At 37.3% G+C, this 17,581-nt stretch overlaps 1 protein-coding gene across 1 annotated transcript in view; it reads left to right on the top strand.

Annotated features, from left to right (window-relative positions):
- The window catches only part of LOC107653791 (E3 ubiquitin-protein ligase HECW1-like), a 63,502-nt gene extending 46,609 nt beyond the window's left edge, over positions 1–16,893 (top strand). The window contains exons 10-24 of the mRNA XM_016440613.1: positions 705–814; positions 1,909–2,030; positions 3,684–3,869; positions 4,126–4,260; positions 5,922–6,106; positions 7,665–7,771; positions 8,774–8,888; positions 9,296–9,409; positions 9,513–9,665; positions 10,173–10,271; positions 10,367–10,496; positions 12,741–12,887; positions 13,001–13,115; positions 14,350–14,548; positions 15,933–16,893. Of these exons, the coding sequence (XP_016296099.1) occupies positions 705–814; positions 1,909–2,030; positions 3,684–3,869; positions 4,126–4,260; positions 5,922–6,106; positions 7,665–7,771; positions 8,774–8,888; positions 9,296–9,409; positions 9,513–9,665; positions 10,173–10,271; positions 10,367–10,496; positions 12,741–12,887; positions 13,001–13,115; positions 14,350–14,548; positions 15,933–16,044 (2,029 nt within the window). The 3' untranslated portion in view covers positions 16,045–16,893. The remainder of the gene's footprint in view (positions 1–704; positions 815–1,908; positions 2,031–3,683; positions 3,870–4,125; positions 4,261–5,921; positions 6,107–7,664; positions 7,772–8,773; positions 8,889–9,295; positions 9,410–9,512; positions 9,666–10,172; positions 10,272–10,366; positions 10,497–12,740; positions 12,888–13,000; positions 13,116–14,349; positions 14,549–15,932) is intronic.
- Positions 16,894–17,581: the final 688 nt, after the last annotated feature.

The raw sequence follows: 17,581 nt of genomic DNA, 5'->3' as shown, positions 1-17,581 counted from the left end.
TTTCTGAAGATCATGTGACACTGAAGACTGGAGTAATGATGCTGAAAATACAGCTGCGCATCACAGAAATACATTACAGTTTAACAGAGATTCACATAGAAAACAGCTGTTTTAAATTGTAATAATATTTCACCATATTACTGTTTTTACTGTACAAATAGTGTAGATTAGAACAGTGATTACTGATTTTTTTACTGTATTTCTGATCAAATAAATGCAGCCTTGTTGAGCAGAAGAGTATAGCTCTTTAAAAAAAAATTAAGATGTTACTGACATCATCAATGTAAATTAATTTTTTGACAATTTGAACCGCAATACCATGCAGGTAGCTTTTTTTAAAATTATTATTCATCTTTGAAATTCCTATAAAAATAAGCTAAATTTGTTGTTATTATCATTAAATAATATGTAAAAATAAATAATCAATCAAATAATTTAGATTGATGTATTATCAAGATATTAAATAATATCTTAAATAATATTAAACAAATAAATTCACATTATCAAAAAGAGAGCAATCCTCTCATAAAATGCAGATTATGTGAATAATACTTGAGGAATTGTGGCAAACACACTGTTCTGAGCTTAGTCACAATGAAAAAAAAACAACATGATGCTTTTCGTAAGTTTTCTTCATATAAAGATGCACATTGTTTTCCATTAAGAACAGCGATCGTTTGAGCACAGTGTTGTTTTGTCATCAGGTATCAGAACATCCAGAGGACGATGGCCACCGAAGACGAACCGGCCGGCCGCGGACCTGAGAGAAACCGCGCAGGAGACACAGAGACTGAATCCACTACACAAGCTCCAGGTGGGCCTTTCTTTAGATGCTGTTTGATGAGAATAAATTGAGTGTTTAGTTTTGAGCAGTTGCAGAGATCTGTGTTAGCAGACAGGCTGCCAGAAAACACATCATGTGTCATAGACCCTGAATTTTAAGTTAATATGTATGTATTTCCATTTGAAATTCAACCAGAAAGTGAGATGCTTGTAGAAACCAGTAGACTGAAGAGAGGTGATCTTCTAAACTCCAACTTGGATGCATTTATTGATGAGTAATTCTGTACTGTTCCAAGCTTAAAGGAAAAATGCTGAAATTTTGGAAAATGTGCTCACCCTCAGATCATCCGAGATCAGGATGAGTTTGTTTCTTCATCAGGTTTGGAGAAATGTAGCACTGCATCAGTGTCTCAGCAATGGATGCTCTGCAGTGAATGGGTGCCGTCAGAATGAGAGTCCAAACAGCTGATAAAAACATCACAATAATCCACAAGTAATCCACAGCACTCCAGTCCATCAGTGAACATCTGGAGAAGACAAAAGCTGAAACTAATCCAGCATTAAGACGTTTTTAACTCAAATACCATTGAGTCCATAATCCATAATAACGCTGCCTCCAGTGAAAAAGTGCATCTGCTGTTGTCTCTCACATCAAAATCCAGCCACATATGTGTTTAGAGCTGTTTAAACGCTGCTTGATCTGTGCAGATTTCTCTCCTGATTCACACCAGAACACTTTTTCACTGGAGGAAGCGTTATTATGGATTACGAACTCATATTTGAGTTAAAAACGTCTTAATGCTGGATGTGTTTCAGCTTTTGTCTTCTCCAGATGTTCACTGATGGACTGGAGTGCTGTGGATTACTTGTGGATTATTGTGATGTTTTTATCAGCTGTTTGGACTCTCATTCTGACGGCACCCATTCACTGCAGAGCATCCATTGCTGAGACACTGATGCAGTGCTGCATTTCTACAAATCTGATGAAGAAACAAACTCGGACATCTACATCTCGGATGGCCTGAGGGTTGAATACATTTTCAGCAAATTTTTGTTTTGGGCTGAACTATTCCTTTAAATAAGCCAATGTGTGTGTGTGTGTGTGTGTGTGTGTAATGTTTGTAGATCAGAGCAGAGAAGGTCCTTCATCTCCTGTGAATAATCAGAACATGACGCTGCTGCTCCAGTGTCCAGCCGTGAAGTTTGTGACGCACCCAGAATTCTTTTCTGTCCTCCACGCTAACTACGTAAGTCAAAATGACAAGCTTCAAATGTGAGTTTTCATGTGTATTCTAGTAAATTCTGTGTTTTGTCTTGAAGAAAGAAGATTCAAACCATTTGTAGCCAGCCCACTGAAAGTGACTTGGTTTGCTTCAGTGTATGCAGACACAGGAGCGCTGCGAGGATCGGCTCGCCGCTCGTGAACAGACACTGTCCACAAGTAGATTGTACTTTAGCTGAAGGGTGATATTGATTGAGCTATTTGCAGATACCCTCTTTATTGATCCCATAAGCTCTGCAACAGATAACAGACATTAACAAGTCCAAGATAAAGCGTGCTGAGACCCAAGTGGATCTGTGGGAGAGTACACTCTTGAACACAAAAATATCACCAATTCCGATGATAGCACCAGTCTTATCTCTGATTTCCAATAATTTAATGCTCTTAAAGAGATAGTTCACCTTCAGTTGCTGGTCCCCATTGACTTGCATAGTGATTTTTTTCATACTAATCAGTGGGGACCAGCAACTAAAGGTGAACTATCTCTTTAAACTTTGTCCCTGCAAGCTCTTTTAAGAGCCACACCCACATCTCAACATCCAATCAACAACCGAAAAACAGAACCAAGTCCCGCCCTACAGTTTTTTTTTTTGATAATCAATAACAAACAGATGTGCAGTATGTCCAAATACAGAAGAAAATATCTACTGCTACTTCTGTTTCATCACCATTTTAATAACATAAGAATCAAGTTGATTAAATTACTGCCCAAAATAATAAAGCATAATAAAAATAATCATTTATTTTAAGTATTTTATATCTATCTATATATATCTATATATATATATATATATATGCATTTATTTATTTAGTTATTTAGTTAAAATATTTAAACATTCTTAAATGTACATTTATAAATAGCAAATATCGGTGCAAAAAAAGAATGAATACAATAGTTGCTTTGTTTTTCAGTAAAATATTTAAGATATAAAAATATCTGTAAAATTATATTAAAATATAGATTGCTTCTCAGGTAAATTTATATTTTAAAAAATTAATTAAATTGCTTCACACATAATTTTAAGAAAATCCTAGATATTTTTTAGCTGACTGAAAAACAAGGCAACTATTTTATTGATTGATTGATTGATTGGTTGATTGCACTGATATTTGCTATATTTTGTAATTACCGCAACAGAATAAATAGCAGTAAAATTATTTGGCACATGCAGATTATACGTATGCAGGAATGTATTGCTGTGGAGTTTGTGAAGCATGTAATGTTATTTTTTATTTATTTTTATTTTTATTTTTTCAGAATGAAGGCTAAACCAGAATGTGGACCTTAATTAAATCATATAAGCAAATTATGTACATATGTTTATATTCCTTATTATGGGTTTCTGGAAATGTTAAATCCTGTGAAACTGTACATTCTCATTATTTATAGAGACATGTGCAGTCAATGTCCTTTCATTATTCAATCACACACACACACACACACACACAATCACACGCACACACACAATCACACGCACACACACAATCACACGCACACACACACACAATCACACACACAATCACACGCACGCACACACACACACACACACAATCACACGCACACACACTCTCTCTCTCTCACACACACACACACTCACACACCTGTCTTTCTCCTCAGGGTGCGTATCGGATGTTTACTAACAGCACCTGCCTGAAGCACATGATTCTGAAAATACGGCGAGATGTGCGCAACTTTGAGCGATATCAACACAACCGCGACCTCGTCTCTTTCCTCAACAAATTCACCGATTCTCAGCTAGAGCTTCCGAGAGGCTGGGAGATCAAGACAGACCCGCAGGGCAAGGTGAGCTCCTCCAGACACACACAGAGACTGTGTGGAAAACAGTACTGGCTAGACTAGCATAACATGAAACTGCTTTAGTCTTTAATGACATGATTCTATGTGAGAACGGCTTCATACACACAAGCACTGCTCCCCATCGATGAGCCGCTGCGTACTTATGGAAAATAATAACGGGTAGACTAGCATAACGTGAAACTGCTTTAGTGTTTACATTCAGATTAATGACATGTTTGTGTGTGATCTTTTGCTGTGGTAGTCGTTCTTTGTGGACCACAACAGTCGTGTGACGACCTTCATTGACCCCAGGATTCCCCTTCAGAACGAACATCTGCTGAATCACCTCACACACAGACAACACTTACAGAGACTGCGCAGCTACAGCGCCGGAGAGGTGCAGCGCCAGAGTGACTGATTATCACTTATTTTTTAAAATATGTCATGCTATATGACAGTGAGCAGAACATGGCAGACATTTTATGCCAAAGAAAATAAAAGCATTGTAACATACCAGCAAAACTGTTGCATTCTGGGAGTTTATTCTAGGTTTTCAGAGATACATAAATCCATTATGCTATAAAACTGTTAAAACCATTTTAGTTCATTTAAATAAAGCTTAAATAAATTAAATATAAATATTAGTTGAAACAAATTAAACTTGAAAACCCTAATCAAACATTTGAAATGTTGCCTTGGCTGCTAACAGAAATAAAATAAGTTAAAGTTGAAGTATTAAAATAGATAAAATAACAATAAAAATATAAACTATCTAAAAATATATAAAAAATATATATAAAAATATATAAATTTAAAATATATTTTTAAATAAAATATAAACATTAGATTAAAATTTGGAATAGAAATTTAAATAAATAAATAAAGTTTGGTTTGGGCACCAACAGAAATAAAATAAGTTTAATATAATGTAATAAAATGACTAAAACTAATAAATAAATAAATAAATAAAAAATACAAATCAATAAAAATGCATTAAAGCTAAATAAACAAAAAACGAATACGATTACAAAAGTCCAAAACAAATTGATAAAAACTTAAAATAGCTGTTGCCTAAATGTTTATGTGTAATAAATTTTATGTTGAATCAAACAGAATATTTCTTTCTAAAGCTACAATTTGTAATGTCTACTTGGTACTTTCTCATTTAACACAAAAATAGCTGTAAATAATATTTTGTAGGTATTTTCAGTCAAATTTATTTTGCGATTAATTAATTGAAACATCATGTAATTAATTATTTTAAAAAAAAATTATTGACTAACAGCCCTAAAAATTACATAAACTAAAATAAAGCTGATATAAAATAAAATGTAAATATCACATGACAAAAATAAAGCAAAAACAATTGGAAATGTTCCCTAAGATTACTAAAACTAAAACTGAAATATAAATAAATTAAAGCTAAATAGAAATATAAAAGAATGACAAAAGCACATAATACAATTAATACATCTTAAACTTAATTAGAGGTGATATGAAATAAAATATAAATATAAGATGAAAAACTAAACTAGAACTAAGTAAACAAAACTTAGAAATATTTCCGTTGCAACTAACTGAAATAAAATAAGTTCAATTAAGTAATATAATTACTAAAAATAAAACTGCAATAAAACAAAAAAGTCGATTTGTTGAAAAAAAAAAATACAACTGACAAAATTACTAAAACTTAAACTAAAATTAAAATGACAACTGAAAATATAAAATAAAAGCCAATTCAAAATATGAATAAATAATATAATAGTATATAAATAATACTAAAATATCACTCAATTATGACTAACATTGACGTGTTAAGCTCATATAGCAACACAGTTACAGTCCGACACAATAAAGATGCATGAAACATGCTTAAAACATGTAAAAAACAAAGTTTGTGATGGTGAATCAGCATTTAACTAACAGTGCATTAACAGTGGCTCTAATGCAGCGAACCCATCATTATCTTAAAAGCATTCCAGAATGCACGCTATAATTTTATTCAGCTAGTGAAGTGCTTTACTGTTACTTTTTTAAAAACAATTAACATTCCATTAGTTCAGACCTTTCAAAAGCTACTCAGTGTGGAAAGAACGCAGCGAGAGTGGAAATGTGAGATTGTGTGAATGTTTACGTGCTCCGTGCATGCTTTCTCTCAGGGAGAAAATCCATTACATCAGAACTGAAGGTCCTCAGGGCGTTGAAAAGCTGTCCTGTGACGCCGACCTGGTCATGCTGTTAAGGTACGGTGACTGCAGTGTGAGGGACGGGGAATGCTGCATGAGCTCGGTGTTTTTGTTGCAAACCAAAACCACAAGGCTTGACAGGCAGTAGTATATAAGAGTCTTTGAACACAGTCCTCAGCGTTTGATTCAGTGCCAGCGTTTGGCAAACATATGACTCACTCACATGGACCAGCATGCAGGACTAGTTATTACTGGCTTAATCAACTAGTCAAACTCTCCAAACAGCTAACACACAGCTGAATACTAGATAGAAACTAGAACATATTAAAGGGGACATGACATGGATTTTTTTTTTATTATTATTTTAATGTTCCTTGAGGTTTACTTATAATGCTAAAAAATATTTTTTATTTTTTTGCACAAAAAAAGCAGCAAAACTGTGAAGCAGTGGACTGTGTCAGAAAGCGAGCGCGCATCTGTATACTGTATCCAGTGTAGACAAAAGCGGCTGTGAATGTAATCTCTGCTTGCTTTTGATGCGACATGACACTCGCATTCAGCGTAATCAAGTGTCAGCTGTTAAAGGGTTAGTTCACCCAAAAATGAAAATTAGCTTGTTATTTACTCACCCTCAAGCCATCCTAGGTGTATATGACTTTCTTCTTTCAGACGAATCCAATTGGAGGTATATTAAATAATGTACAGGCTAATCCATGCTTTACAATGGGAGTGGATGGTAGCCCAAAATCTGAAGTCGAGAAAATTGCACCCATCCATTATAAAAGAAGTCCACACGGCTCCAGGGATATTAAAGGGGACATGACATGGATTTTTTTTTTATTATTATTTTAATGTTCCTTGAGGTTTACTTATAATGCTAAAAAATATTTTTTATTTTTTTGCACAAAAAAAGCAGCAAAACTGTGAAGCAGTGGACTGTGTCAGAAAGCGAGCGCGCATCTGTATACTGTATCCAGTGTAGACAAAAGCGGCTGTGAATGTAATCTCTGCTTGCTTTTGATGCGACATGACACTCGCATTCAGCGTAATCAAGTGTCAGCTGTTAAAGGGTTAGTTCACCCAAAAATGAAAATTAGCTTGTTATTTACTCACCCTCAAGCCATCCTAGGTGTATATGACATTCTTCTTTCAGACGAATACAATCGGAGTTGTATTAAATAATGTCCAGGCTAATCCATGCTTTATAATGGGAGTGGATGGTAGCCCAAAATTTGAAGTAAAAAAAAATTGCACCCATCCATTAAAAAAGAAGTCCATACGGCTCCGGGGGGTTAATAAAGGCCTTCTGAAGCGACGCGATGCGTTTGTGTAAGAAAAATATCCATATTTACAACTTTATAAACCTTAATCTCTAGCTTCCGCTAAATTTGATTTCTCGTGTCATGACCCCTTTAACTAACAATTTACAAACTAACAGAATGTTCTATTTTTATTTTATTTATATTTATATTATCAATTATTTTAATTTTATCTATTTTATTTTTTATTAATTTTTGAGATATTACATTTTTATTAGTTATACAATATTTATACATAAATAAATAAAAATATGTTTTCTGCATACATTCTAATATGTTTCCTCTCTGTCATTCAGTCTGTTTGATGAGGAGATCATGTCGTATATCCCATCTCACTCTTTCCACCCCGGCCTCAGCTTCTCTCCACGCTGCTCTCCCGGATCCTCACCTCAGAGTTCACCGGGTATGATCGTATTACTATTTAAAAGCAAGACTTTCATCATTGGGTTTGCTTAGGCTCATTTAGTTGGACAAAAATGATACCCCTAGTTTAGCTTTGAAACTACTGGTAGATCTAGATCTGTAGCCAACAAAAATTGCCTGTGTATTCAAGATGAGCAATCAGTATTTTTGGTCTGTTCTCACCAAAGAGACTATAGATGTACTAAAAGTTATTTTTGTCAACTTTTAGAATAACACAAGCAAAAAGAGTGCATCAAAGATAAAAGACATGGATTAAAAGCTACAAATGGACAACTATTTAAAATGCTAAAAACACAATCTAACTGTTTTTACTCAAATTATTATAGTATCTCTAGCTCAGTAACACACATCCACATACAGTACATACTGACTTCTAAGGCTTTTAAAAAAAAAACAATTTAAGCGTCTGTGGAAACATGAGCTGGTCTCTTGTGTGTGGCGCCGCTTGCCAAAACCCAGCAAAAGCTTTTCCCTAACAACGAGAGCAATCATTCCCCGCATCAGTTCTTCTGTGTGTTTGCGGTTGCAATCTGGCCGGTCTACCACTTCCCTCATGTTTAAACAAATCACAGGTCTTTCCTCGCGTCGGCATGGTTCTTTCTGAACTGAGAATGATCACATACACTCACACCCCAGCGAGACACGAGTTAAAGCGACTTAATCTCATGGCGGACGTCCCGCTGTGCTACACAGAATGTGCTAGTGCAGTTTAATGAGACTGTTCGGTACACTAGTGTTTGATGAGAAACTCAGAGTATGAGTAAAATTATTTCACAGCATGGTGCTGACATCCCTGCTCCATTTGCTTTGTTGTTTCACATTGAGGCCCCTAGAAATTTTAGATGCATTAAATGTATCTTTTCTTTGACTTCTTGCCCACTTTTATTTCATTTGAATACATTGTATGACATTTTTAAATGAGGAAATGTTCAAAAATAGACCAGTGTGTAATTTTATGCAGTGGTATTATGTATTTTGACAGGCTTGCAGAGGGCCAGAGCGCCCGCTCCATACCGCAGAGACTTTGAGGCAAAACTTCGCAATTTTTACAGGAAGCTGGAGGCTAAAGGCTACGGCCAGGGACCAGGAAAAATCAAGTAAGTGTGTCGGATGGATGGATGGATGGATGGATGGATGGATGGATGGATGGATGGATGGATGGATGGATGGATGGATGGATGGATGGATGGATGGATGGATGGATGGATGGATGGATGGATGGATGGATGGATGGATGGATGGATGGATGGATGGATGGATGGATGGATGGATGGATGGATGGATGGATGGATGGATGGATGGATGGATGGATGGATGGATGGATGGATGGATGGATGGATGGATGGATGGATGGATGGATGGATGGATGGATGGATGGATGGATGGATGGATGGATGGATGGATGGATGGATGGATGGATAGATAGATAGACAGACAGACAGACAGACAGACAGACAGATATTACATTGATTTTGATTTGGTTTAATTTTGTGTTGCTATCGAGGCTCATCATCAAAAGGGAACATCTACTGGAAGGCACCTTTAATCAAGTAATGGCCTACTCACGCAAAGAGCTCCAGAGAAACAAGCTCTACATCACCTTTGTAGGAGAGGAAGGGTCAGTCGACTGTGTTCTCATTCACATGCATGTTATTGACAGACATACAAACCAGAACTGGGATCTTAACTGATCTAAAATATTGCGTTCATGTTCCCTATAGTTTGGATTACAGCGGCCCATCGCGGGAGTTCTTCTTCCTGTTGTCTCAGGAGCTGTTTAACCCCTACTACGGTCTGTTTGAGTACTCAGCCAATGACACGTATACAGTGCAGATCAGCCCCATGTCTGCATTTGTAGAGAACCATTTGGAATGGTGAGAGATCTTCCGTTTTCTACCTTACTACTGTATCTCTCTTTATCCCCAATTATTGCTGCTTAGACTTGGAATGTCTTTGAAGTTCAGCTTTGTAGTTCTCTGGTTGATGTGGCATGTGGTTGAGGAATCGCATGCCTTCTGGTCAGAAGCGGTCACGCTACGTCTTTGTTTTGTCTCTTATTTTGGGATTTTGACTGACAGGGAAAATGGCCCTCTTGTTGAGTAAATTATAGTGTTAGGAAACTAAATACAAAGACAAATTCTCAGCGTTTGCCTTGAACTTCATCCAAGAAGAGGACACGTCTGGTGAATGTCAGTGTTGAGATTCACAACGTTTAATTGAATTTAAAAGTTGTCCCAAGTCACAGTGTCTGACTTTCAAGCCCTATCCAGAAGGTAGAGAATTTCAAAAGCCTATAATTGGTTCAAAAACAGGATATGTGTTATATTGGAGCATGCACAGAACATTATGATATGGATAAATGTTTTGCTGGACCCTCACAGGTTCCGTTTCAGTGGCCGTATTTTGGGTCTGGCTCTGATCCACCAGTATCTGTTGGATGCTTTCTTCACTCGACCGTTCTACAAGGCCCTGCTCAGACTGTGAGTCTCAGAGGTTTTTTGGCGTCAAGGTGACACAATAAAGTGAGTTTCAAATTATGGATTTTGATTGGATGTCTGTATTGTGTGGTCCATAGAGTGACAGATCTGAGTGATTTGGAATACCTGGATGATGAGTTCCACCAGAGCTTACAGTGGATGAAGGACAACGATATCACGGATATCCTGGATCTGACGTTTACAGTCAACGAGGAGGTCTTTGGACAGGTGCTGGATAATTCATTCTGTTTTTGAAGCACCTTCAAGGAGGTTTTCATGTGTCTGCAACAAATGATAATTTTGATAATCGATTAATCTAATGATTATTAGAACGATTAATCGACTAATCGTCAACTATTTCACCAATTGATCAGTAGGCTTTGATCAATTATTCAGCTTTTGCAATTATTTAAAATATTGAGTTCTGTAATACAGAATACATATTCTGTACATATTCATACATATAGAGCTGATTTATAGCAGAACTAACACTGTTTTTTCCTGTTTAATACTGTAAAGCTGCTTGCTTTAAAGCAATCTATTGTATAAAGAGCTATATAAATAAACGTGATTAGACTGGAGTGCCGATTGCAGAGCTGATTCAAACGTATCCACATTGCTATGATCAGATGCTTTCTTAACTACCGTTTTCCCATGCTGTCATTTTTGTTGTGTTTATTTTGTTACTGAGAGGAAAGCGCACAGCATATATTTACATATTCATCTAAATGCCGCTTTCAGCAGTGTTGGGATATTCACAAGCACAAAACTTATTTTTATCCCTAACCAAGGAATGAAAAAATAACTTCAGCATCAGTATATCGGGCCTTTTACACATAAAAGCATTTGTTTTTTTTTTAGATAAAATTTCCCACACTCTACTGGTTTGGGTTCATTTGCACGTCTCATAAGCATTTCTACTTCTATTGGATTACATCCAGGAGGGCCGAATTACAGTCTTGTGTTACATCGCCACACTGGTCAAACCACGTTATCGCAGGCTGTTACATTAGGTCATATGAGATATAAACGAATATTCAACAACAAAAATATTTGTTGACAATTTTTTATTGTTTACGTTGTCTTTAATATCAACTAATCGTTTCATCCCTAGTGTCTTAACAAAATACAAGCAATGATAATGATCTATGATCAGGATTGAAGGAAACTGAGTCTCATGCTCAGGCATCTCCATTACGTATAGCAAGTCAAACCTGGTTACCAGTTTTGTATTAAGTTGTACTAAAACCACATTGTACTAAAAGTTGGCACGTCGGGGTCACCAATGCAAACCGAGCCACACTGTTTACACTAATGCTTCTCAATCCCAGTACAAACCCAACCAGAGTGGGGCCTCCAGGACCAGGGTTGAGAAACACTGGTTTACACTCAACTTCTTAATGAATTGGACTCAAACTCAATTCCTGGAGGGCCACAGCTCTGCACAGTTTAGCTCCAACCCTAATCAAACGCACCTGATCCAGCTAATCAAGCTCTTCAGGATCACTAGAAACTTCCAAGCAGGTGTGAGTTGGAGCTGGTTGGAGCTAAACTCCGCAGAGCTGTGGCCCTCCAGGAATTGAGTTTGAGACCACTGTCTTAAAGGGTTAGTTCACCCAAAAATGAAAATTAGCCCACAAATTACTCACCCTCAAGTCATCCTAGGTGTATATGACTTTCTTCTTTTAGACGAATCCAGTCGGAGTTATAATAAAAATTGTCTTTGATCTTTCATCTGCCCAGAGCTGCTTCCGTGTAGGACTGTTGGCGCAAGCTACATTAAAGTGATTATTATGTTTTGAATATGGATATTTTTCTTACAAAAATGCATCGATTCGCTACAGGAGGCCTTTGTTCACCCCCCGGAGCCGTGTGAGACACTTTTTTTTAATGGATGGGCGCCTTTTATTTAACTTCTTTTGGACTGATGCATGCAACACCGGCTGAGTGGCATTAAACAGCTTGAAAGATCAAAGACAATTGTTATTATAACTCCGACTGGATTCGTCTGAAAGAAGAAAGTCATATACATCTAGGATGACTTGAGGGTGAGTCATTTGTGGGCTGTTTTCATTTTTGGGTGAACTAACCCTTTAATGACTTACCTCAGGGGTGTCCAATCCTCTTCCTGGAGGGTCACTGCAGAGTTTAGCTCCAACCCTAATTAAACCCACCTGAACTAGCTAATCAAGGTCTTCAGGATCACTAGAAACTTCCAGGCAGGTGTGTTGAGATAAGTTGGAGCTAAACTCTATAGAACGATAACCCACTAGAAGCAGGTTTGGACACCCCTGGCTTACTTAAACAAATCTCGGAAAAATATTTTAACATTAAAAGAATTACACAGAACAAAAAGGTGGCTCAGGATGAATCCATGCTTTATAGGTGCCATGTCAGTAATACTTGTAAACATTATTTCTGCTGCAACAAAGGTTTGTACCAACCCTTAAAACTTTTTACATCTTTTGACAGGTCATAGAGAGGGAACTGAAGTCGGGAGGCTCCAATACCCAAGTGACGGAGAAGAACAAGAAGGAATACATTGAGCGCATGGCTAAATGGAGGGTGGAGAGGGGGGTTATGCAGCAGACCGAAGCCCTTGTAAGAGGTTTCTATGAGGTACGTTAGCTTGAATGGTAGCTTCACTGAAAATTAGTTAAAGAATTATTCACTAATCTAATTCAGATTATTTGAATGTCATGTACTGTATAAACTGTTCTTTTATAATGCAGGTCGTAGACTCCCGTCTGGTTTCAGTGTTCGATGCTCGTGAGCTGGAGTTGGTCATTGCAGGGACGGCTGAGATCGATTTGAACGACTGGAGATCCAACACAGAATATAGAGGAGGTGAGCGGATGCTTGCGTTGTCTTTAAAAATTCATGGCAGCTGCTCTGTCAACAGTGGGTAATATTGTCAGTTTTGTTCTAAAAGCTATCCATAAATGTTTAATTACTGGAGAGAAATGCTCACATGGTCTTCATTAGTGAGTAGAAGCTTGATTGCTCGGGTTAAGCATTTGTTCCATGTGAAGTGGTCTCACTTTTCTTTCAGGTCCTCTGCTGTGAATTACTATGGAGGGTCAACGGGATTGTATCCCACAGCTAATGCCAAAACAAGTATCCCATCTGTTTAGATTGCAGTTCATCATTTAGAACGGAGCTGTTGACATTAAAAGCGTGACGGGTGAACCCTGTAGAATTTCATATAACCCTGCGGTGTTGTGGTTTCACGGTGTCGAGAGAACCTCAGTTGAGTCTCTGGAGTCTTCTGTTGACTTTTTCTGCACAGCCTATGCACATTCGGATAGAGACGCCTGAAGGGCCTCTTTAGAGGCTAATTTAAATAAGCTTGTTTCTTGCTCCCAAAGGGCCACTTTTCTGCAGAGTTCAGCTCCAGTCCCAATAAAACACACCTGAACCAGTTAAACAAGAGCTGCTTTCACACCAGAGGAATGTCTTCATAGTTCTTATATGTGACCCTGGACCACAAAACCAGTCATAAGGGTCCATTTTTTTAAATTGAGATTTATACACCATCTGAAAGCTGAATAAATAATCTTTCCTTTGATGTATGGTTGGTTAGGATAGGACAATATTTGTCTGAGATACAACTATTTGAAAATCTGGAATCTGAGGGTGCAAAAAATTGAGAAAATATTGAAAATCAAAATACTGAGAAAATCACCTTTAAAGTTGTCCAAATGAAGTTCTTAGCAATGCATATTACTAATCAAAAATTAAGTTTTGATATATTTACGGTAGAAAATTTACAGAATATCTTCATGGAACATGATCTTTACTTAATATCCTAATGATTTTTGGCATAAAAGAAAAATGGATAATTTTGACCCATACAATGTATTGTTGGCTATTGCTACAAATATACCTGAGCTACTCTGACTGGTTTTGTGCTCCAGGGTCACATATCGTAACTCCTGGTGGAAGTACTGGGATCAACTGGGAATGATTGTAATAACACTAAATTAGCTCCTACTTCAGAGTAAGGTAAACACAACAGAAACTACTGGTGACGTAGCACATATTGGTGTTTAACTTTACCAGTCTCTCCATCACCCTCCAGGTTACCACGATGGGCATGTTGTGATTCGTAGTTTCTGGGATGCGGTGGAGCGCTTCAATAATGAGCAGAGGCTGCGCCTGCTGCAGTTCGTGACGGGAACGTCCAGTGTCCCCTACGAGGGTTTCGCAGCGCTCCGTGGGAGCAACGGCCTGCGGCACTTCTGCATTGAAAAGTGGGGAAAGATTACCTCTCTACCAAGGTATACTGCAAGAAATAACAAACCTTCTGCCTGCAGAATCGCATATATCCCAAATTATTGCTAAACACAGCTTTATAAAACTCTTGATGACTTTTTAGTACTTGAGGAAGGCTAATTCATCAAGAGGGAAAGCTTTATGCTAGCTGAAGTAGAAAAATATATCCAATTTACCAAGGATTGATTAGTATTGGTCATATTTGTTTAAATGAACAGTTTTTTTTTAAATACATTTTTATTTAGTTTTATTTCTAGCTATTTTAGTACATCTAAATCAGGTGTTGCCTTGGCAACTGGCTAAAAAAAAAAATATATATATATATATACACACACTATATATTAGTATTGAGGCACTTCCTACTGAAACAGGAAGTTGGTGTGGAACAGGATTTAGTAGCTTTAGTTTAGCCTTGCTAAACTGTGAATTGCTAGTTGCTAATGCTAGTCGCTGAAAGATGCTATTAGGAGGAGGGGATATTCTCATTCTGGAGACAAAAAAGTGTGATGTTATGAATATTATTGGTGTGTTTACCCTAGAGAGGATATTTTAAACGTGCATATATTGCTGAAAGTTTGTTTTTGTTTCGTCAACTTTTTGGAGCTCATTACCATATAGATGACTTGCATATGTGCTAGATTAGAGATGCTACACAGAAAGGTTCAGGATCTTATTCACCTGGGCTGAATATTAAAAACCAAATGATTTTCTATACCATTACACATTCATTTCACATTCTTCATAGTTTATATTTCATAGAATGAATATGTTGTGAGTCGTGAAATGAAAAACACAGAGTGCAAAATGCAGAAATAATGGATGTATTTAGGACAACGTCACCCAAGCAGTGCTTTAACCCACAGATTCTTTGTGTGGTCGACTATAAGCTTGTTCAGATACTGTTTTGTTTACCTGCCATGGTTCTTCCACACTGCAATTCAATCACAACAGCAAAGAAACCGCCTTACTGTTTAGACTTGTAAATAAAGCTACCCGAGACGACAAATTGTCATCCTGAAAACCAGCTCAATTTGCATCCAACATTTCACCTTAAATCATTTCACTCTGTTCTGGCAAATAGAAGGGGCTGCGAATCAAAGCCTGGCGCCGTCAGCACTAAAGTACAGGCTCATATTTCTCTGTCAGGGTGAGAACGGCTGGGAGTTTGTCATTGTGTGTGCACAGCGTCAGCAGCCAGAGCTAAATAAGGCCAATGTGATGGAAAACATACAGATGCCTCACTCAGATACAGAATTTCTCTGCTGGGGAAAGTTGTGCTTTACAGCAAAGCAGCTCACCGAAGTGTAGAGCTCGTCTCACTTATTCAGTCTGAGGTCATGATAGAAGCCTCCTCCTGACCTTTGACCTCTGTATTTTCGTCTGCTGCAGGGCACACACATGCTTCAACCGTTTGGATCTGCCTCCCTATCCATCGTACCCTGTGCTGTATGAGAAACTTCTCACCGCTGTGGAGGAGACCAGCAGCTTTGGTCTGGAGTGAAGATGATTGAGACTTGATTTTTTTTTTATTACTGCAAAAACGTTTTCAGTAACTTGGTCCACAGGAGACTTTTTAGAGATTTTTAAATCTGAGAATTTTGTTTCAAATGACTTGAAATAGCATGCTTCTGCACTAAAACACAAGATATATAGTACTTTGTGGGAGTGTGGGGTCCAACATGTATGCAATAGGGAAAAATTCGCTCCGGCCTATTGCATCTTACTCGTGTTTGTCCTTGGCATCATTCTATTGGTTAGGCACCAGTACGTCTCCTTTCTGATTGGTTATTACCTTAACATGTGGTAAACTGAGATTTCCAATGCCTGGCTATGTTTGAAATGGAATACTAACATATTGCTTAATACTGCACAGTATATACTGTACTTCATACTGCCAGTATTATTTTTTTTAAGTTCTGTAGTATGCAAAACATATGCAATAAATAAACACTTCCAAGTGCAGTATGCAATGCAGTTGTCACATGACCTCATTACACTGCATGTTTCATAATAAAGCATGTATCTCCCACTTTGCATATCAGCAATAAAGAGTTATTTTGCATTTTTAATGTGTGAATGATCAGATAAAAGTCCAAGATTGGTATTGCATCAAGTAGTCACACTGCATTATGACATACAGTACTCTAGATATGCACTGTGGTGAATATAAAACATTATCTAGGTATTGTATGCTTACAGATAACATTCATAATGTGCATGTTATGGATCCTGCATATATAGTATGAGTAGTATGCTAGTACACTATTCTGAACATAGCCCTTGACCAAACCTTAAAGGAATAGTTCACCCAAAAATGAAAATGTGCTGTTAATTTACTCACCCTCAGGCCATAAAAGATGTAGGTGCCTTTTTGTTTTTTTTCTTGAGTAGAACAGTAAAGGCGATTTTTAGCTGAAACCTCAACATAAGATAATCATAAGATCTCAACATATTGTCAGGAGCCACGGGTATTCATTTTGTGCTCCTTGATATGCTTTTTATGCTTTTTTTTTATGCAACTGCTGACTTGCATTTTATGAATCACCCAGGAGCATGGTTTCATATAAAAATCTACCGTTCTACTGAAGGAAAAAATCACCTACATCTTGGATGGCCTGAGGGTGAGTAAATTGACAGCACATTTTCATTTTTGGGTGAACTATCCCTTTAAATCTGTTTAAAAAGTCATGCTCGTTTCATCGGTTGAGCTCCAAATGACAGCACTGTTTTGCCTGATTTAATCATGTAGCTCAAATACTGTTGATAATGTCATTCAAAACTGATTCTGTTTGTGGAGCAGAAGTGGTTAAACTCAAGTTTGTCACCTCATTCTCACTAATATGAGCTCAAGCACACATGGAAGCTCACTTGATAGTGATGTAAGCCACTTCATTGTGTAACCAAATTAGTGACACTAACACCAAGCTCATCAGAGCTTTCTGCCAGCAGCGTCCATGTGGCTACGTTAGAAATAACTCTCTAACTGTTTAAACAATGCTTCTTAAAGGGGTCATATGATGCTGCTAAAAATAACATTA

The sequence above is a fragment of the Sinocyclocheilus anshuiensis genome, unplaced genomic scaffold (genome assembly GCF_001515605.1).
Source record: "Sinocyclocheilus anshuiensis isolate Anshui unplaced genomic scaffold, SAMN03320099.WGS_v1.1 scaffold79, whole genome shotgun sequence".
NCBI lineage: Eukaryota > Metazoa > Chordata > Actinopteri > Cypriniformes > Cyprinidae > Sinocyclocheilus > Sinocyclocheilus anshuiensis.
This window is presented reverse-complemented; position numbering and strand designations above follow the sequence as displayed.